The sequence below is a fragment of the Saccopteryx leptura genome, chromosome 11, assembly GCF_036850995.1.
Source record: "Saccopteryx leptura isolate mSacLep1 chromosome 11, mSacLep1_pri_phased_curated, whole genome shotgun sequence".
In the NCBI taxonomy this organism is placed as follows: Eukaryota; Metazoa; Chordata; class Mammalia; order Chiroptera; family Emballonuridae; genus Saccopteryx; species Saccopteryx leptura.
In genome coordinates, this window is record NC_089513.1 from 22,315,122 (window position 1) to 22,336,063 (window position 20,942).

At 39.2% G+C, this 20,942-nt stretch overlaps 2 protein-coding genes across 2 annotated transcripts in view; one reads left to right on the forward strand and one right to left on the reverse strand.

The window, feature by feature from the left end:
- The window catches only part of SKOR2 (SKI family transcriptional corepressor 2), a 35,063-nt gene that overhangs the window by 4,831 nt on the left and 9,290 nt on the right, over nucleotides 1-20,942 (forward strand). Inside the window, exons 4-5 of the mRNA XM_066353316.1 lie at nucleotides 11,032-11,097; nucleotides 11,483-11,581. Coding sequence (XP_066209413.1) covers nucleotides 11,032-11,097; nucleotides 11,483-11,581 — 165 coding nt within the window. The remainder of the gene's footprint in view (nucleotides 1-11,031; nucleotides 11,098-11,482; nucleotides 11,582-20,942) is intronic.
- LOC136383440 (large ribosomal subunit protein uL23-like) lies at nucleotides 12,726-19,906 on the reverse strand. The gene is made up of 3 exons (XM_066353349.1): nucleotides 19,833-19,906; nucleotides 18,261-18,736; nucleotides 12,726-12,859 (listed from the first exon to the last, which is right to left on the reverse strand). Exons 1-3 carry the CDS (start codon nucleotides 19,904-19,906, stop codon nucleotides 12,726-12,728), a joined length of 684 nt encoding a protein of 227 aa, XP_066209446.1.

Below are 20,942 nucleotides of genomic sequence, written 5' to 3' on the forward strand. Positions count from 1 at the left end.
GGGAGTGGGAGGAAGAGTGGTGTGGGGAGTAGAAATAAAGAAAATAGGATCTTAAAGGGATCTTATATAACTGAAAAGTACAATGGAAAAGGTCTCCAAACCTTTGTTTTTATTTTCTCATAAAGGAAACTTCTCAATATCTTACATGGCAAGAGGCAAATATCTATTTTAATGGGAAGAATAGCTTTATATTGTAGGAAGAAAGCTTTGTAGATTTTCAGATGTTCTCAAATTATTTCATGAATGTATTCTATAAATATTGAGCAACATCCAACTTTAGTTGACAGTGCTGAGTTACTAAGAATAATTTAGTGGCATATCATTGGTTAGTGGCCACAGCAAATCTATATAAGATACATAAAGTTGGCTTTTTGTGCATTTTGGCTTTACTTATTTGTTAGAATGTTTTAAATGTTCTTAGTATTATCACTTCCACACATTAAAGCCTTGTCTCCCTTTGAAAGTTCATGAAAACACCTTTCACAAATTTTTTGTGTCTGATAGAATAAAATTATTACATATGCATTTTTCTAAAGTGTACAATGTGAAGTTACAAAAGCAGTGATATTTGTCCAGAAACTTCCATCTTCCTGCTGCGATATTTCACAAAACTGAGGCTTGAAATGGAAAGGAGTGCTAGGAAGAAATTTCTAATGGGTTTGCACACACACACACACACACACACACACACACACACACGGTTTCTAATTCTGTTCGATTGGTTCCATAATATCTAGCTATTTCCCAGACATTTCTAGATAGTCAATTGCTTTTGTTTGCTTGATATGTGTAGAAATTAATAGCCACTGGAAACAACAGTCATGAATATAAAAAAAAAAACAATTTTAAGAATATTCCTCAGAACCCAGATCAAATGGTATGTAGTGGCTCTGTATAGCTAAAAGTAGATTTAAAAGTAGCCCAATTTCTCCCATGCCAAGAATCCACAGACAGGAGTCTACATGTACTCTGGTGAATGCAAATTAATGCTGGCTGTTTCAACAACTGAAGATGTAGGAGACCCTTGCTAGGTCTGTGTCGTACAACCAATGAGCATTTATAAAATTTTCATTGCTCTCTACCAACATAGACAAACCAAAGAGAGTTTGAAAGCAATGTTGCATCCTAGTCACACTGTCAATAACTTACTTTTGGGGTAATTCTTATTTGGTTTGGTTTTATTTTATGGATGACTTTATTTTGTCGGGGGGGAGGGGAATCCATGAAGCTCAAAGTCCAAAAACATAAGAAAACTTGCATATAGCAATGACTGTATTTTTTGATAATGTAACCCATTTAGAGGCAGGATATGGACCTCACTTTCATTCACTGACATTAAGACAGGTTTTAGTTTAGTGTTGCTTGTTAAATTAGTACTTTGTAATTTATATGCATTAATTTTAAGGTTGTTTTTGACTGCCTAAATTCAGAGATTTTTATTTGGAAGTTGGCTATTGGTGATATTAAAGTTCAAATTATAGTATACATATATTTAATATAAAATACACATTTAGAGATTAATTTGCTCCAGACCTTACATTTCATTGAACTAAACCAGAAATTATTATAACTCTTATTCAATTTGGGTGCAAATTATGAAGGAAATAAAAAAATAAAATTTTGTAAAATATTCTATAAAAGATGTAAAATGTGCATAGCTTTTCAAGAACTGGCAATGAGTTGTACAAAACTATGGGATAATTTGGTGCTTAAATTGTTAAATTTAAAAGCTTCCATAGTTTTAAAGAGAAAGCCCAAATTTCACAATCTGAAATCATCTCTCTTTAGAAACTTTAATTTCCTACATGGCAGGAACAGCTAGTGTTCATAATTCTTGTAAAATTTCAAGTTAAGGTTTCAACAAATATGCCCATCCATTAGAAATCTAGATGTATTAGAACATACTGATTCCCTCACAGAGTTATAGTCTCTTCGTTTCATGTATATTAATAGTCGCTGTTGAAACGGAATTTCTGTTCTTCATCAGCCTCCGATTTGGATGGCTAGGCTGGTTTCATTTGAAAACAAGTTCCTCCTGGCCTGGGAAGGGGTTTGGTTCCCCAACACTTAGTAAGTTCAGTAAACCCTGAAAAGCTATTAGAAACCCAAGGATGATATAGCCAAAGTGGATAAAAACCACAGAACCCACTGTCGTTTGATATTCAGATGGAAATACTACGCCAAAGGAAGGAAGGAAAAATATAGTCAGGATCGGTGTTCTCATAAAATTTCCACAATGCCTGGAGCTCAGAGCAGTACAGTCAATAGTTATGTTGGTAATAACACCTAGTCATATTATTGATATATTACTAGTCCCCTCCTCACAATAATTAATTTGATACAAATTCCCAGAGAAACTTGTTCATATTGATTTTCCATATCACAATTTTATTCTCACATTATTCAGGGAAGTGTGTAGGTAGTTATATCGTATTATTATCCCATATTAAATGAGGAACAGGTGGGACGTGGAAGACTTAAAAATGTTATTGAAATGAACAAATGTTCAGGTTGAAGAATATATTTTGTTAAATTTGTCTTGGAATCTTGGGTCCCAGGAACTTCATCGCCTGGTTTTTGTGCTGAGCATGTGGAGGTGATGTAAGCACCAAAAGTATTAAGGAATGTGGTTGCTGTGTGACTTGTGTGCCTTCAGCTGCCCTTGCTCATAGAAAAGATTAGCCAGTGGTCTTCACATTGGAAGGCACACTCGAGAAAATTCCAGAGCGAGCACCCAAGTGGCCTATGTTTAGTATTAATGTATTTACTTGTGGCCAGACTCCAGAAATCCATTTGTTTAGCAAAGTGTCAAAAATCCAGAGGAGCCAAAGATATTATGAAGACTAGTTAGCTGCTGTAGGGTGGTAGCAGCTGAATGCTTTATCTAGAACACCCTGCTTGTGAATGAAGTTATAATATTTCTCCCCATGTTAACAACTGTTAACTTCCACATGTACTGTGATAGCATCATTTGTTTATTTATTCAGTTACTGCCCAAACATTACTACTGTGTGCTAGGTACTCTGCTGGGCTTGGGGATTCAGAGATAGAATCAACACTGATCCCTGTTCTCAAGACACTTCCAATCGAAAGGAGGGGAGCAGATCAGCTGTACGCAGCACGAATACTCTAATCCCGGTCTACAAAAAAATCCCATCCAATAACGTTTATATAACCAAGTGTCCTTTAGCCAATGTTTAATTCAATCATTGTTACTGGAAAATATTGGTATTTTTTTCCCAGCACATATGCAATATAACATAAAAGAATAAAATGTCTTTCCAAACTACCTAATAAATCAGCATGTAATTTTTGATTTTATATGAATTTTTCCCTCCTGTGGCAAACATAAATGTCATTTATGAAGAAAATCCTATCACCTTTCTCTAAACAAGTAAGGCTATAGACAGATCTTTAACTGATACTTACTTTAATTGATTCCTACTATAGAATCAGTTTAGGAACAATACTTAGTTCCAGTTGATTTTTTAGTGCATCATCTTAATTAAGTTTAGCCTCCCTTCAAGCTTTCAGCCTTATTGGTAACTGTTACTTTTCAGCAATTTCAAAGAGATTACATTTTTTAAATGATTTTTTAAAAACCTCCCTGTTAATGGTCATTAACCTTACACACAGCAGATATTGTACTTCTGTATAATTAAAGGGACCAAACATGAAGCTTTTCTGCAGCCCATAGTCCCCACAAGCCAATAGGACTTTTATCTCTAGGTCTTCTTGAAATTAGACCCAGGGCTTAAAGCCAAGCTATACAGATTAGGGAGATGGTAATTTGGTCAAAATATTACCTATTCAAAGATAAAAAAAAAAACGGCAGCATTTTCTTGCAATCCCAGGGTAAGTTTTGCATATCTGTTTTGAATAACTTTAGTGAAGTTAAGTGATTTGAAATTGAAGGCAGTCTGGTAGCTGGTGAGACAGCTCAGAGCTATCGCAGGTCAAGGAAATCACCTGAAGTAGAGTCATCCCTGATTTCAATCCCCCTCATTGTGGAAATGCCAGCGCCATTGGACTCTGAGCACGGCTGCATCTTGTTATATATACAGAAGTTTTAAAATCAATTTGATTTTCACTGGTATGATTCTCTAGTGTACTTAATATGCTGTGGATGGATTTCTGAGAATAGTAAGAAGCAGTTACACTTCTCATGAATATATAGCAGATGAGGTACTCTGATTTATTATTCCATTCTATTTTAAAATATGCTTATGATTTTTTTTAAAAAAAAGGAAAAGAAGAAGAAAATTCTAAAGAGCACAGGCTAAAGCAGGGGTCCCCAAACTACGGCCCGCGGGCCGCATGCGGCCCCCTGAGGCCATTTATCCAGCCCCCGCTGCACTTCCAGAAGGGGGCACCTCTTTCATTGGTGGTCAGTGAGAGGAGCATAGTTCCCATTGAAATACTGGTCAGTTTGTTGATTTAAATTTACTTGTTCTTTATTTTAAATATTGATTTGTTTCAGTTTTGTTTTTTTACTTTAAAATAAGATATGTGCAGTGTGCATAGGGATTTGTTCATAGTTTTTTTTTATAGTCCGGCCCTCCAACGGTCTGAGGGACAGTGAACTGGCCCCCTGTGTAAAAAGTTTGGGGACCCCTGGGCTAAAGGATATGAGTTTTAATTCTCTCACAAGATGACTTTGGGTAAGCCCTTTAACTACTTAGTGCCTCAGTTTATCCACCTGTAAAATTTGATAAAACCTCCTGCCTCTAAAGGGTTACTGACATATTTATGAACAATGAATTTTGAGGTCTTTCAGTACGTGTATTCAAAATGACATGATTTCTACACTTCAGATATCAGTTTCTTTTTATTTATGAAGAATGTTCTTTCTTATGATTTAAAAAATTTTTATATGAAACTCAAGGAGATAGAGAATGATGGAAAGCTCTCCAGAAAAAAAGAAAATTAAATAGCGAGTTGACACTAGAAGTTCTAAAACTCAAGAGAATTCTAAATGAACCCACGATTCACTAATCATAATATTTGATATACTGATTCAAGAAGCAATGTATATGCAACTCGCAGTAAATCTCAGTCATGAACTGTAAAATTCCTTGTAATTCTTTGTTTACTATAACCCCACCAGTATTAATCTTGCTCTTGCTCCTTCTTTTTGCTAATGGAGTCACTATTTAGTTAGTTCATTCTCTAACATATACCCTCTCTAGTGGTATTGATTTTTTTCCCTCTTCTGTTCTGTGACCTCACTAAAGTGCCAAATGTCAGAGGGGAAGAGTTTAATGTACAATTTCACGCCAACAAATTAGCAGAAGTCCATGTCCCATTGATAGAGAAGAAAATTATTTAACCTTGCTTTCTGTGTAATTCATTTCTTTAACGCCTTAATGCAAAGTGTTCTTAAAATTCTCTCTAAACCTATGTTGTGCTAAATTTTGGTTATTGTGAATTGTCCTGGTCACACTAATTGTAGATTAACTTTGATCCTATCCAAATTTCTAAGATAGATTGTTAAGAAAAGAGCAAGTAAAAATTCCAGAAAGTCTAAATTAAGGCCTGATTGTAAAACCAAGATTCATTATTGAAATTCAGAGTTTATTTAGGAATTAAACATTATAAATGGGATCTCTGTTCAACAGAGGCCAGGCCCTGTGCAGAAGCTATTGGGAGGGGAGAGAGCAGAACCTCAGCCCAGCCCTGAGGTCATGACAGGGCATTGGAAACTGTGGGCAGGGTCATGCCTTCCCTTCCAGGGTCTGCCCACCTGCACCAGAACACATGAGGAAGCACATGAGTCACCACCATCTATGGAAATATCTGGATGTTAGACTGAAAGTTTTTATTCTTCAGCTCAATGTTAAGAGTACATGTGTATTTCATATATAGACACAGCCCCAAACCATAATAGTTTCATCAACTAAAGTTATCCTTGAGTGTGCAATTAAAGAACACTTTCTTTCTATAAGAGGAAATATTTTCTTCAAATGTTTTCCATCAAGTGTTTCAACAGCAGTCCTGAGGGAACGTAGAGGACATCTCAGTGATAAGCAGTTTGCTAGGCCCCGGAGCTATGGGCTCTGAATGCTGGTTGTAAACTCAATGAAGAATTTAGCAGAGAAACAGCCAAGACAAGGATTAGGAGACCAAGTGAGAATGAAAGGAGAATGAAGAAGAGAGAAAGTATTTCCATAGAAGGGATGGGTAAATGCCAAAATTTGTACTTTTCATTCAAATTTCATGTGGTGCCCTATGTAGCTAGTATACCCTATACACATCTAGGTTACCATATTTAGATGAGCTGATGTATTGAATTCAAGTTTAGCTTGAGAGCAGTAGTATCTATTTAATCAGCTTTTCCATGACCACCAATAGAACAGGTCATCTGACCTCATTTGGCTCTTAAAATTAAATGAACTCTAAAAATGTCAGGTATTTTTTCTGTTAGAGGCAACAGCAGACATATACATTAATATTTTCGTGTCTTGGTTAAAATTCAGTGCTATGGTTTTGTTTATCTGTGAAAGAAATTTCAGAGTGTCAGATAGGAATAAAAATGGAAATATCACATACTCCCCCAGTAAACTGAAAATATAAAGTAAGCCTTAGAACATACAAATGAATCAAAGTGTGCTTTTTCATTCATAGGAATGAGTTAGTGCTTAAAGACCCTCTTATGGCAATTGAAGTTTTTACAATAGCAACTTATCATTTACATTAGCATTAGTGTGTATTTCTTTCATAAATCAGATTGAATTAAATGCAAACGGGTATCTGTACCCCTCCCTGGGGTAGAGGTGGTGGGGTTATCTATAAAGGGCAGAATCTTCCTGCCCTCAGAAAGCAGTTTTCTAGCTAGGGAAACACTAAACTTGCATTCGTTGTAAAACACCAAGCTGTCGGGTACAAAGTGACAGAGTAGAGACAATCAGCGCCTAGAACTTCAGCCCAAGAAGGAATGCATAAGCAGCACTTGTAGAAGTTGGGAAAACCTTACAGAAGCAAAGAGACTGGGGCAGCATTCTGACTTTGAGTGGACCAGAAAAAGAGGGACATGGGCACTCTAGGTAAGAGAAGCAATGTAAGGTAGAGCCAGCTTGAGTAAAGGGTTTGCGTTTGGTGGTAGAAAAAGCTCAGCTCAGCCAACAGGACAAGGTTATGGGAGAACCTGGAGGTTTGAGAGGAGGGATTTAGAGTGGATTCTGTGTTATAGACCATGGGAGCCATTGCAGGTTCTTTAGCAGAGGTGTGCTGTGATATTTAAGAGAAAATAATTGCCCTTCTGCATTGAAATGTGGTGCTAATGAATCTATTGGCTGTTTGGGGGGGGGGTTCCCCCTTTGGATACTCTAGTCTCCTCATATGATATTCACTGCTCGTCTCTGCTTCAGTGTGGCACAGTCTCACACCCACCCTTCTTGTACTTCCAGTTTCTGATGGCTGCGTGAGGGCAGCACCAAGGGTGGGGTGGAACATTCACCTGGATTGTGGGACCACCTGGTGCTAAAGGACCATGGAGAGATCAGGGAAGCGGAAACTACATGACTCCTGGTTCTTTGGCCTCTAACACACTTGGCAGAGATACAGTAACTCTGATGTGACATGTCACTGCTCCCACCCTCTGGAGGCAAGCAGGATTGATGGGCCGTGATGCAGGACCCATTGAACTGGGCCTGAGAACATGCACTTGGGGAGTGCTGGTGTAGACACACCCTGAGCAGCAGCTTCTGGTCACATCTGTTCACAGGATGCATTTTATGCTATAATTATCTATCATTCTCCAACTGCAAGCCACCCAACTCTTTCCTTTTATAGTCTGACTTAAGATATATTTTAGAGCAGGCTTCCAAGAAAGATGTTCCTTCCACAGTATAATTTTCTGTCCTATACCTCCACACAATTAAGATTATTACTCCTCCCTACCTCGGCCACCTTTTTGTAAGTCTCTTAAAGGGAAACATAGTGGGAAGAAAAGTAAGCATATTAATTTGGGGTGTCTCCAAAGCCATTCATTAATTTTGGAAAAGTAAGATGCATTTAACCTGATGGAATATTTATAAAAATGGGAAGCCCGTTGTCAACTAAATCTCATTTATTTAATCTAGTATTAGACTGCCTTTTTTTGTTAACCAGATGGAAAACATTAACAGTAATAGTGAACAAACATATCCAGGCTCCCAGCGGTCATTTTTAACCACCATTAACAATCTGGTTTTTACAGATTAGTAATATACAAAAGGCAACGGTCCAGATACACAAACGGCAGCCAAAGCGTCTGTACTCCTTATCTACCTAGCATTTAACTATTTTTAAAAACCCTTTGTACATGATACATTCAGATCTAAGCTCAAAATTGGCAGATTTCCCCCAGAAGTTGGGGTAAAATATCTCTCTGAAATTGACACTGATATAAAATATTAATAAAAACCTCCACAAAGCTGATGAAAAGAAAAGCTTATTATTAATGTCATCAGTAGATTTGCCTGTGGTTAATACAGTTCCCATTTACTAGCCATTTGTTTAATGGTTTCATACCTCTGTAAGCCTCCTAATTGTGAAGTGGGAAAGAAATGCATATCATATCATATTTGAATTTTTAAATTTAGTTTTCTAATTGAAATGTAACAGAAGATAAACAGTCCACAAAACACACTATTGCAGCAAAAAGAATCTGGTCTGAAATGTGAAAAGGACATGGCTTCTAGAGTTGCCTATTCAGAAACAAGCTATCTCATTTAAGTTGAGTTTTGAGTGGTGGGGAAAGTTGTAGAATGGAAGAAATGTATTATGCCCTATAAACGAATACAGAGGCATGTGCATTCTTGTTTTTCTTCTTGTTCAGACTCAATAGCATATGAGTATGAAATGTCTACACATTTAACTGGCTAACTGAGACGACAGCAAACATCATCAAAACTGCACACTGTACCCATTTATCTTCATTTCAAAATACCATTATTCCTGGTTTATGTGTTTATGACTTGATATCCACCTTCATGTTACTCTTCTTTTAGATATTAGTATTTTATAGGAATGACATTGAGGTCTGTATTTAGAATGCTTTGAAGATATTTTCTTGTTATTTTACTATATGGAGAAGAAAGCCCAAGTATGAACGTGCAGAAGCCTCTCTGCTGTAGAGAGAGATCCTGTCCAAGATGGGAGTGGGAATGAGGTTGTGCAAATATAGTTCAGGTAGCAGAGAAAGTGCCTGCCATTGTGGAACTCATGGATGCCAAAGATATTCTTGTCCTGATGATAGGGAGCAGGGAAGTACCCTCTCAGAATTAGGCACATGTGTAGAGATATTTGCATATATATATATATATGTGTGTGTGTGTGTGTGTGTGTGTGTGTATTTACATACACATACTTATATGCACACACACATACCTTTACACACATACTCCCAAACAGCCTTTGGGTTGAATGCAGAATCGCCATTTATAATATCATGTTAAGGATTTCCCTGTCTGTCCTTGATACTGTCCTGTGTCCCCGCTGCTTTGAGGAGGAATTCTGTCTCCGTCTTCATGGGAATTTTTACCTTGACAGTGAAATCTCCCAGTATGCCTACAAGTGCCTGGAGCCATTGCATTTGATTTCTTCTTTAGGAAAGGAAATGAATAAATAGTGAGAAGAGAATTAAAATGGGGCATTCTGGCCTGTGCTATAATTTAGAATTTACGGCCTCCTAGGACTCCCTCCAGTGACAACTGAAAACGCTTTATTGAATACCTATTATGTGCGCAGCACTGTGCTAGGCACTGGCCATGCAGGAAAAACAAAGCCCTGCCTCCAAGTAGTTTGCCACGGAGTGGTTGAGGTAGGCAAGTAAGCAAATAGCTCCAGGGGCACAGAGGGAGTGCTAACCCTGGGCAGAGCAGGGAGCCAGGCCGAGGCCAAATTCATTTAACTTCAGAGCACTTTTGTCTGTACTGTCATACCTCTTTGGAAATCTTGTTACATATATGGATAGTTGCACATAGACATCTGAAATCTGAAAGAAAAAAAAATGCTGGTTGGCAGAGTGATTGAATTTCTTTGGTTTATTTATGTTTTCTGGATTATGTAGACTGAATTCAGGAGTATAGATAAATACATTTTCTTTTTTTTCTTTTTTTTTTTTTTTTGTATTTTTCTGAAGCTGGAAACTGGGGGAGACAGTCAGACAGACTCCCGCATGCACCCAACCGGGATCCACCCGGCACATCCACCAGGGGTGACGCTCTGCCCACCAGGGGGCATCGCTTGGGCATCGCTCTGCTGCGACCAGAGCCACTCTAGCGCCTGGGGCAGAGGCCAAGGAGCCATCCCCAGCGCCCAGGCCATCTTTGCTCCAATGGAGCCTTGGCTGCGGGAGGGGAAGAGAGAGACAGAGAGGAAGGAGGGGAGGGGGTGGAGAAGCAAATGGGCGCTTCTCCTATGTGCCCTGGCCGGGAATTGAACCCGGGTCCTCCGCACACCAGGCCGACGCTCTACCGCTCAGCCAACCGGCCAGGGCCAGGTTGATCTTTTTAAAAAAATAAACTGTTGCTTATTAGGAAATTGCTCCCGGCTTATACATTCTCTCCTAAGGACAACTAAAGGCTCCTCCCACTTCCTTTTCAAGATGGCAGGAAGTTTCTGCTTCCAAGGCCTTGAGGGCCTTCCAGTAGTCAGCATACTTCTTTGCTTCTGGAAGGGGAGGGGCTGGGATCAGATTTCCTCCAGAAATGTTGTCTGCTCAACCCCCTCTCTTACCCATTCTAGCAATTATCTTTGTTGTAAAGGAGGAACAGTAATGAGGGTGGGGGTGGGGTGCTATCTTCAGGAATCTGCTTTACTGAGCTGCAGTCACAGGCTACACAGACTATTCCCTCATTTTCTCCGGCTCCCTGCCATGCTTCTGGGGAACTGCACATGAGCACATAAGGATGGTTCGTTCTGAGGACTACCACTTTCAAGTTATTTTAAACTATAAGCACTTTTGTAGATAGTAAAAGAAAATGAAGAGAATAAGGTTTCAGAAAACAGTCTGCACAAAACTAGTATTTCTTTCTTTCTTTTTTTAAGGCGAACACACACAAGAAACGAATTCACCTCACTCACTCAAAAAGGATGTAGAAAATATGGGGAAAGGTAAAGAAAAGTTTTAATTCTATGGAACTTCTCTTAGCTTTAAAAGACTATAGAGATCATAGGAGTATATTTTTGTTCTATACTGAATTTTAAGCTTGACAAGCAACATATGAATAATATATGGACCATTGGGTGGATATAATTGAGATTAATGCATACATATCAATCAATACATGACACTGTAATATAATACTTTAAAATAATATATTACATTGATTTATATTCATGGATTTCTGCAGAAAATCTATCCTATGTCTATGCAACACTTTTTAAACTGGTAAAATATTTCGTCTTATAATAATAAATTGCCATATATAACAGTTCTCTGGAGAGTTATTTGTAAAGATTAGTAAAATGACTCTTCTTTTTTTTTTTTCTTTATTAGAAGAACTTCAGAAGGTTTTATTTGAACAAATAGATTTACGGAGACGACTGGAACAAGAATTCCAAGTGTTAAAAGGAAATACGTCTTTCCCAGTATTCAGTAAGAAATCACTTTTACTTCATTGCAGTATGATAGTTGGTATAGTTGATGACATTTCTATTATTAAGCTAAAGAATATGCTATTAGGTTAAAGAATATATTAAGTGATGGGATAAAGTGCCACTCAATCTTCCTGTGATCAAAATATTAGGAAATTTTAGTCTGTTATTTGTGCTCTGAATCAACTTACAGGTGAAATTTCTTAGAAGAACTTTTGGTATTTATTGTACTGGTATATGTGTATCTGTGTGTATGTACTGTGTATACTTAAAATATATATGAAAATATACCATTAAATGTATAGCTGCATTTAAATATTCAGAAATATTTAGATGGAATATTTATTTAAAAGAATCACTCAGGCATTTTTATTCTCTAAGGTAGAAAAAAACAAAAGAACAATCAATTTTTATTCTCAGATTGTGCTGGCTGGAGAGCTGCTTGGTGCTTAAAATATATATAAATATGAAGATTTAAAATTCAATATATATACATTTGTTTTATTAAGTGATATTAGTATAATTTTAGTAGTTTTAGATTCTCCATCCATATTTCATGTTAAAATTCCATTCCAACTTTGGTGGCAGGAGAAATTGTAGCATAAGAACTATTGGTTCTACTGCCAGAATCCTAGAATTTCAGACTTGATGTTGGTGTCCAGAGTTCTAAAATTCACCAGCCCCAGTCTGGGTCACATTTGCACAAATACATCATCAGTAGTGTTTTTTAAGCGTTTTCAATTTTACTTACAGTCTTCTCTCCAGGGAAAGTGAGAAAGAAAATAATATGTAAACTTATACTTTAAATATTTTTTTGAGATACTTTTTTAAAATGTCAGCATGCCCCTTGTTTATTAATCTGGGCATCACAAAACCTACATTGACAATTCCTGTGCTAGAGACCTAGATTGACATGTGGAAGATTTCCCAGGAATCATGACAATTTTAGTAACATCAGCATGAAGGTCTGCATTCAGCAGGGCTTCTCCAGCAGCATTTTTGAGCGGTGCTAGGTTCCTGGTAACGTGTCACATTGAGTTCTGCTCAACACTTAGCTCAGTACAAACAAAGAGGATGCATGAAGGAAGAGAGCCCTGGCCGCAAAGAGTAACAGGGCCTGCCAGGTCTGTGTTCTCTTGGTACCCTCAAGGGAGGTTGGGGCTCACGTGCTTCGGTGTTTTGAATTTGGAGAATGCCTCTTGAGGCTTAAAATAAGATGGGATGGAGAGAATGGCCAATGGCTTTTGATAGCGTATTAGGGACATCATGACATTTGGAGCTTTGGGAAAAAGAGAAACATATTGAAATATATCTTTGAAACTTTAAAAGCAGATGTTTCCAAAGGATCCAGGGTTCTCTAATTTCTAAAATTGTATCTTAAGAAAGACTGCACCATTCCTTGCAGAACTGAGCGAACATTAAATGAGCAGTTTCCCCTATAATCTGATGTTTATTTAGTTGTCAGGTTTGCAAATCCCTGCTTTTAGATCCAGCAGAGCAGTTTGAAGTCCCATTGAATCCCTAAGTGCCCACCTACCTTCCATAAAGTCATTTGAACCATAATTTATCCCATTAATAAAAGCTAATTAATCACTTGAACAAATTAACTTATACTCATTTGTGCATTTTTCTTATTAACTTCTCTACTGTATACATGTACATGTCTCTCTTATTTTTTAAAAGTTAGAATGTTTTAGTACAACTGGCCAGTTTTGATTCAGGCCTGTCATTCAACCTTTCCATCTGAATTAAAATGACTGTGATTACAACATCTATGAAACACTTCAATTAAACAACAAAAAAATTTTCCTTTTTTTATCTGCAGTGTTCTCCACTGACCAAGGAAGTGGTGTGTGTGTGCCCAAGTTTGAATAATGTGTGGTTTACACACACCACAAAGAGGCAGTTCATTTCGCACCAGTGAAATAGCAAATGCACATTTACATGCTTGTTAAATACTGAGAGGCTGGGAGGCTAGCAGGCAGATTCAGATTCATTCATATGGAAACGGTTGAAAACAGAACTTTGTAAAATCGTATCAGAAGGAAGCATAGAGGAAGCTGGCTAGAGTTTCATAGAGCTTTTTACTGGAAGGCAGACAGACACTCACTGTCACAACACCTAAAATTCAGTTCACTTAGAACACCGGAGACCTGGGCTAAACTATCACCCGTGACAGTTAGAAATCCAGGCTCAAAAATGGACCAGACCTGAGTTCAGCTACACTGGCTTCAAGAAGGGGCTCTGCTACATCCTGGTGGTAGGACCTTGGAAATTGTAACATTGAGCAGACAATTCCTGTCTCAGAAAAAGAAGAGAGGCTAGATGAGAGGACCCACGTGAAGAATAAGTGCTCGGTGATGTCAGCTGTGCTGATGATGGAGATAACTAGCAAGAGAAGGAAGAGATTATTAAACACTGAGCTTTAGAAAAACGTTTCTCAAATAAGTCCAAATCTCTGAGTTTCTCCTGGGATCCTTGCTGTACTTCTGAGGGTTAATGAGGACCACAGGAATAAATAAAGGTAAGGATAAAGATTAGAGGAAGGAGCAGGAGGAAGTGGAAGAGGAAAAGGAAGAAGGAGAAAGCAAGTCTCTATCTGGGGGGCGGGGGGGGCAGAAATTGAGAAGAGGAGGAAGGACAAGCAAGTCTCTCCACTTGCTGGGACGGAGGCTTCCAGAGCTGCCTTCCGTAAATATTCTGCCAACACTGATGGGGAGATACAGGGAGGAGGACAGAAGCTGAAACAGCAGGGCCAGGCAGCCATTTCCCATTAGGGCAGAAGCAGAGAAGCACAGTGGTTAGTAACAAGGGCTCCTAATTTGGACACCGACTCCCCCACTAAGTAACCTTAGGCAAGTCACCTAAGCTCCCTTGCCACTGTGGTAGGTAGGTAAGGATTGCTGGAAGGATTACATGAGTGAAATGTAGAAAGTGTTAGCAGTGACCGTGCCATAGTAATGTGAATTGTTGCTACCGTCGTCCACTTTAAAGTTTAATACTTAGAATACTGCAGGGACTTTAAAGTAAACCAGCCAATAGCAGAGGCTAGCTTCTAGAGATTTACTGGGCTGTAGTTACCGAGGGTGAAACAGGCAGTAAAAGTTGGTTTGATACCAGACACCGTGTTTAGTTGACAAACTGGGTAGGACACGAGCAGAGAATTAGGAAGGACGTGGTAAGGAAAGGTGGGAGAAATGTAATCTGGAATTGGGTGGAAATATGGAAATCAGTCTTTGGAGAAAATGGATGAGGAAGAATTTACCTTTATCAGGGTCACTTTGTGATGACACTAGGACAGTTGGTCAAATGTCCTGCAAAGATATTCACATTTAGTTGAACAGGAGCAAATAATTAGAGCCCCTGCCCCCAAAATGCCCCCATTCCAACCACCTTACTAGTGACTGGTCGGATCATGTCTGCAGCTGTAAACCCAGAAGTCTTTTTTTTTTAAGATTTTATTTATTCATTTTTAGAGAGAGAGGAGAGAGACAGAGAGAGAAAGAGAGAAGGGGGAGGAGCAGAGAGCATCAACTCCCATATGTGCCTTGACCGGGCAAATCCAGGGTTTCGATCTGGCGACCTCAGCGTTCCAGGTCTATGCCCTTATCCACTGCGCCACCACAGGTCAGGCCAGAAGTCATTTTTGCCTCCACATTGTGTCCACCTTTCCTAGCGACAGGACAAGGAATTAATGTTTTAGTATATAAAGAGTTCGTGTAAGTCAACAGGAAGATGAACACATCGAAAGGAATATGAGAGAATATAATGAGCTTTCATAAAAAATACAAATGGATGATAGACATAGATTGTTTCTTCTTCCTTCATTCTCCTGCAATACCCTCCTTTATTATAGCATTTTCCCCTTTGCTGTAGTTTTTCATTCGTTCCATTCTCTTCCCACCGGCTATCAGCCTAACCTTGGAGCCAGCCTGAACCTGGGACCTGTTAAAGGGCTGCTGGACGGGTTATGAATGGAGAAGGCCGTCATTCCTCCTCTCTCCAATGTCACTGTAGCGGGTGCCCCGGGTCTTCACCTTCCTCCCCCACTCCAGCTCTTTCTGCTCACTACTGTTAGCTCAGTATTCCCAAAACTCAACTGTGGCTCTAAGTCTTCCACTCAAGAAGATCCAGTCCGTGATCCTTTACTGTTGACTGTATTGTATCTAATTTAACTCCTGGCTGATTCTCAAAACCCTCCATAATCGGCCCACCCTGCCTCTCCAGTCTTAGTTCCTCTTCTCCCCCTGCTCAGCCCCAGGTGCCCTGAAGACTTCTCTCTCCCCTCACTGTCCACCTCTGCATGCTGGGTTTGTCTAGTCCGGAACACTGTGCCTTGTCGAGGTACTCTTCATCATCCGGGGCACAATTCAAGGTCAGCCACTTCCAGGGAGCCTTCCCACTTTTGCAGTAGGCTCTCTTTGCTGAAAGCCTATTGTTTATTTCTAGTTTCATGGGTATTTTATGTTGACTATTCTAATTGTTTCACACGTGCTACCCTCCTTTACTCTAGTCTTGTAAATAGGTTCAGGAAAGGGTGGTCCTCTGTTGCTCCCCACACAGTACTTGGCATATAACATACCCTCAGTAAGTGGTTAACATAAATTTTGGCATCATATTCAAAGAGGTTAAAGCTGACAATGAAGGATGAGATTGGATCACTGAGATCTGTTGTATGAGGAGATTAGTGAGGGCTCATGAGTTGAGTCCTTGGATTTGCCGGTCTGATGACAAATTCACGGCACTTGAGAGAGTTGAGCGAAAAGGCCAGTTGGTTATGAGAGGGATGCCCTGATGACTTGAGCTTTAGGAAAAACTTAAGTAGTAGATTTTGATGATGATATTAATCTTAGATTCTTATTAAGAATTGCTCTTCCAAGTTTCTGTTAAGGTTACTTCATATTAAAAACAAACTACATTTCATCTACTTAAATATGCTTATCTTATCTTTCACTGTGGCCATTACTGGATTTGTTCTATCTTCAGAGGTTTCCATTCTTCCTCTCTCTTTTTGTAGCATCCTCTGGAGGAAGAGTGATTGCTAAATTTCAAACCACTGTACAGATCAAAAGTCTCCATAGTTGTTTAAAAGCAATGATAACAAAATGAAGATAATGTAAACAAAATGAGCCCAAAAGTATATTGCCTGATGAGTAGAATCTACTGGGTAAACGAGATGTGCCATATGGGTTTTCTTATTTCTGGTCCAAGGAATGTAGGCTGGATACTTTTTTTTTTAATTAAGTGAGAACAGAGGAGGCAGAGAGACAGACTCCCAGATGCACCCCCACCAGAATCTACCTGGCAAACCCCACTATGGGATGATGCTCTGCCCACCTGGGACATTGTTCCACATTGCTCAGCAACTGAACTATTTTTAGCACCTGAGGCAGAGGCCATGGAGCCATCCTCAGTGCCTAGGACCAACTTACTCTAATCAATCAAGCCATGTCTGTGGAGGGGTAGAGAGAGAGAGAGAGAGAGAGGCAGAGGAGGGGTGGCAAAGCAAAGCAAATGGTCACTTCTCCTGTGTGCCCTGACCGGGAATCAAACCCAGGACATCCTCATGCCAGCCAACACTCTACCACCAAGCCAACTGGCAAGGGCCCAGGCTGGATACTTGTTATTGTTGTTTAGAAAACTCTTTGGCTTCTCAAACCGTGCACCTTAGCAGAACAGATCCCATGCCCCTGTGCTGGCTGGCAGACTGCGCTTCAGTGCTTTTTCCTCTGCTCTCTCTTTTTATACTATTGGTTTCCAAAAATAGTTGGGTTTTAAGTGATTCTCAGTAGAGAAATTGGCTTAATGATTTTTTTCATCCCCAGTTAATTTGTGCCTGCATCAACCTTTAGAATATAGCAAAAATATTTCCAGTTTTTTCATTGGCCAATTCATAATCTTTATAACTCAAAAAATTAGACACATACTTTTTTGCAGAAAATTTTAAATATATGGAACCATAAAGAGAAGAAAAAAAAAGTCACCCATAATCTTAGCACTTAGAAATAACCAATGTTAACATTTTGGAGCTTCAAGATTTTTCATGCATGTTAAATCCTTTTTCTTTAACAAAATGAAATATTATGCACACTATTTTTTGTCCTCCTATTTTTCACTTAACGTGAGCCTCTTTCATTACTTCACAGCCATCAGAAATGAACTCTTTTGTTGAGCATTAAAGTTTATCTAAGTTTAGATGATGGACATCATTATAACTAAATCTTTACACATACCCTGTTTATTTCCTTAGGATCAACTTCTAACAGAACTGCTATGTTATGAACTTTTTAAAACTCTTGATACATAATTTCAAGTTGCTTTCCAGAAAGGACATGTATACTCCCATCCTTGGAATACCACATATTTCTTAATTTTTGCTAACTTAAATGGAAAAAAAATGGTACCTCATATTATTTTTTTCATTGCTAAGGATGTGGAACACTTTTCATATGTCTATCATCCATTTGTATTTTTTATGAAAGTTCATTATTATCTTCTTTCATATTCCTTTCCATGTGTTCATTTTCCTGTTGACTTACACAAACTTTTTATATACTAAAACATTAATTCCTTGTCTTGTCACAAATATTCTTTACATTATTTTCTACAGTGTAAAATTTTTATATTTAGAATTCACCAGCTAAGAAAAGAAAAACACAAACAAAAAAAATAGAATTCACCAGCTAGACTCGGTATAAATGATTCAATTTTGTTGGCAACATCCAAAGCTTCATAGTCAGGAGCCAGTGGAATGTATGCCTTCTTCTCTCCATCTGGCCTGATCAGGGTGTTGACCTTGGCTACCTCAATGTCATAGAGCTTCTTCACACCCTGTTTGATCTGGTGCTTCCTGGCCTTGACATCCACAATGAACACGGGTGTATTGTTGTCTCCTATCTTCTTCATGGCTGATCCGGTGGTCAGGGGGAGCTTGATGATGGCATAGTGGTCAAGCTTTTTTCTCCTGGGGGTGCTCTTGCAAGGATAATCAGCCATAGCGTTTGGCTGTGGAAAGGTGGGTGACATGCAAATCTTCTGCGGGTGTGCATGGCTGTGGACACCTTTCAGCACTGCTTTCTTTGCCTTCAAAGCCTTTGCTTTGGCTTCAACTTTGGGAGGAGCAGGGGCTTCCTTCTTTGCTTTTGGCACCTTCTTCCTGAAAAAAAAAAAAAAAGGTAGTTACCTTTAAAGGTTTTTTTTTTGTTGTTGTTTTGTTTTGTTTTATGTGCCTTGACCGTGGGCCTTCGGCAGACCGAGGAGCCCCTTACTCGAGCCAGGGACGTTGGGCTCAAGCTGGTGAGCTTTTGCTCAAACCAGATGAGCCCTCGCTCAAGCTGGCGACCTCGGGGTCTCAAACCTGGGTCTTCCACATCCCAGTCCGATGCTCTATCCACTGCGCCACCGCCTGGTCAGGCAAAGGTAGTTACCTTTAAATTTTGATTGGTGTTTTGTGTTTTGAGAGTTTAGTTTGTTTGTAGTTTATTGTCATACCAAAGTTTAAAATCTTTTGTTTAATGAAATACATCAATATTTTCCATTTTGGTTTTTGTCTTTAATGCCCTTCCCCACCTCTATCTTATAAAATAGTCACCATTTTTTCTAACCCTTTAGTGGCTTCAGTTTTGTTTTCATTATAAATTAAATAATTATATTAAGTGTATCCTCATAAAGCAAGAGCATGAATTAAGGAAGGACTAGTCACCTTTCCACTCTGAATTACCCTTATCATCTTTTGGGGTCCCAGGGAGGTGTCCTAACCAGGTCACTATCAGGTGGACCCTCATTCCTAATTCATCTCAGTTTACCCCCCACCCTGGTCAGAGGCACCTTGAAACCCTAGAGGAACAGAAAAACCCAACCTATGGAGGCTCAAAGGACAGTTCTCTCCTTCACAGAAGGAGACCTGCTTGGCATGTTCTAGTGTCTGGAAAACACACTGATTTTCCTGGAAGCATTTGGGCCCTGTGTACAGGGCCAATGGCATTGAAACCAGGGCGTTCTGTAGAGTACCGGTTCCCTGTTGCCCTTGCCCAACTTGTGACAGCATTCTGAGGTGGCAGGGGAGTGCCAGCCCCTCACACAATATCTCACCCCACATTGTTCTCAGTGTCAGTTGAAATCACCCACTCCCTCTTGCCCAGCACAGGAAAGACAGAACTGGGTGCTTGGAGCCCAACCACACCAGTTTACTTTGCTGCCAAATCTTAAAACACTACAGCCAGAAAGGACCAACAGAGCACGTTGTCCCATACCCTTGTTTGTTCCCATAGAGGCCTGAGCCCCACAGTGGGGTAACTTCTGGTGGGGAGTTCAGTGCTCTTTCCATCCCTCATTCATTAACTAGCCCCTGCTGGGTGCCAAGCACTGCCATAGGCTTTGGAATTTTTAAGTATCTAAAAGTTGCCTTACTGCCCTGCAAAAATTCACTGCTTAGCTGGGAGACAGATGGGAAATTTCTGTTCCTGATTTTGTTGTGAACCTAAAACTGCTCTTTAAAAAGTCTTTTAAAATAAGTAAATAATAGATGGATGATTGATAGATAGATGATAGATAGGTAGGCAGGCAGATAGATAGATAGATAGATAGATAGATAGATAGATAGATAGATAGATAGATGATAGATAGATAGTTGTTTGAGGTGAAGGAAAGGAATTAAAATAGTATGGAAAGGTAGAAGTCAATAAAAAGAATTATGTTTTTAATGTCTATGTTCTCAGTTCACATGAGTAGTAAAGGATTTATTATCTTGAAAACAATGGAAGGCCATCACAGATTTTTAAGCGGGAGAATGAGAGGGGTTTAGAGAAGGAGGGACTGCAGGCCAGATGGTCAGCTGGGAAACTATTGCTTTGGGAAGCAACAGTGGCAAGAAGAGGAGAGGATGGAGGTAGAACGTACGGACTCATGCACCAGTTGGCTAAAGAGTAGGGGAAAGATGATGGCAGTGTTTCCGCTTCCTTTAAACTGCTGGCCTGGCTACCCACCACAGACTCAATATGAAGTTGTGTTCATTCTCCTTTAAAGCAGAAAAAGCCGGTTAGCCAAGTCCACACTTTTTAAAAATCACATCTAGAAGATGCAACAACACGTTATACATTGGAAAGTCATTTCTTTCCATAAATGCAGATAAAAATGATCAATATGTAGAATGGCAAAGATAGTTTGTTATATAACAGTACCTCTTAAACTCCCTTCTTCTCACATAGAGATAAGGTCTGTAGAACCGAACCAGGCCCAAGAAGGAGCATCAAACAAGGCTGATACAGGGAAAGAAAGTGTGCAGGTTGGTAGTCAGGCTGGAGTACGATTATCATTCTTAGAAGCAAGATGAGCTGCAGCGAAGTCAGGCAGCCATATCTAAT

What these genes read in the sequence shown, in the direction of transcription:
- LOC136383440 (XM_066353349.1), bottom strand. Translation starts at nt 19,906, where the DNA reads ATGGAAAGAGCACTGAACTCCCCACCAGAAGTTACCCCACTGTGGGGC. An exon ending in CTCTATGGGAACAAACAAGG is followed by an intron (nt 18,737 to 19,832) that starts GTATGGGACAAC and finishes TTTTTTTTTCAG; the next exon opens with GAAGAAGGTGCCAAAAGCAA. An exon ending in ATTTATACCGAGTCTAGCTG is followed by an intron (nt 12,860 to 18,260) that starts GTGAATTCTATT and finishes TTTTTCCCAAAG; the next exon opens with CTCCAAATGTCATGATGTCC.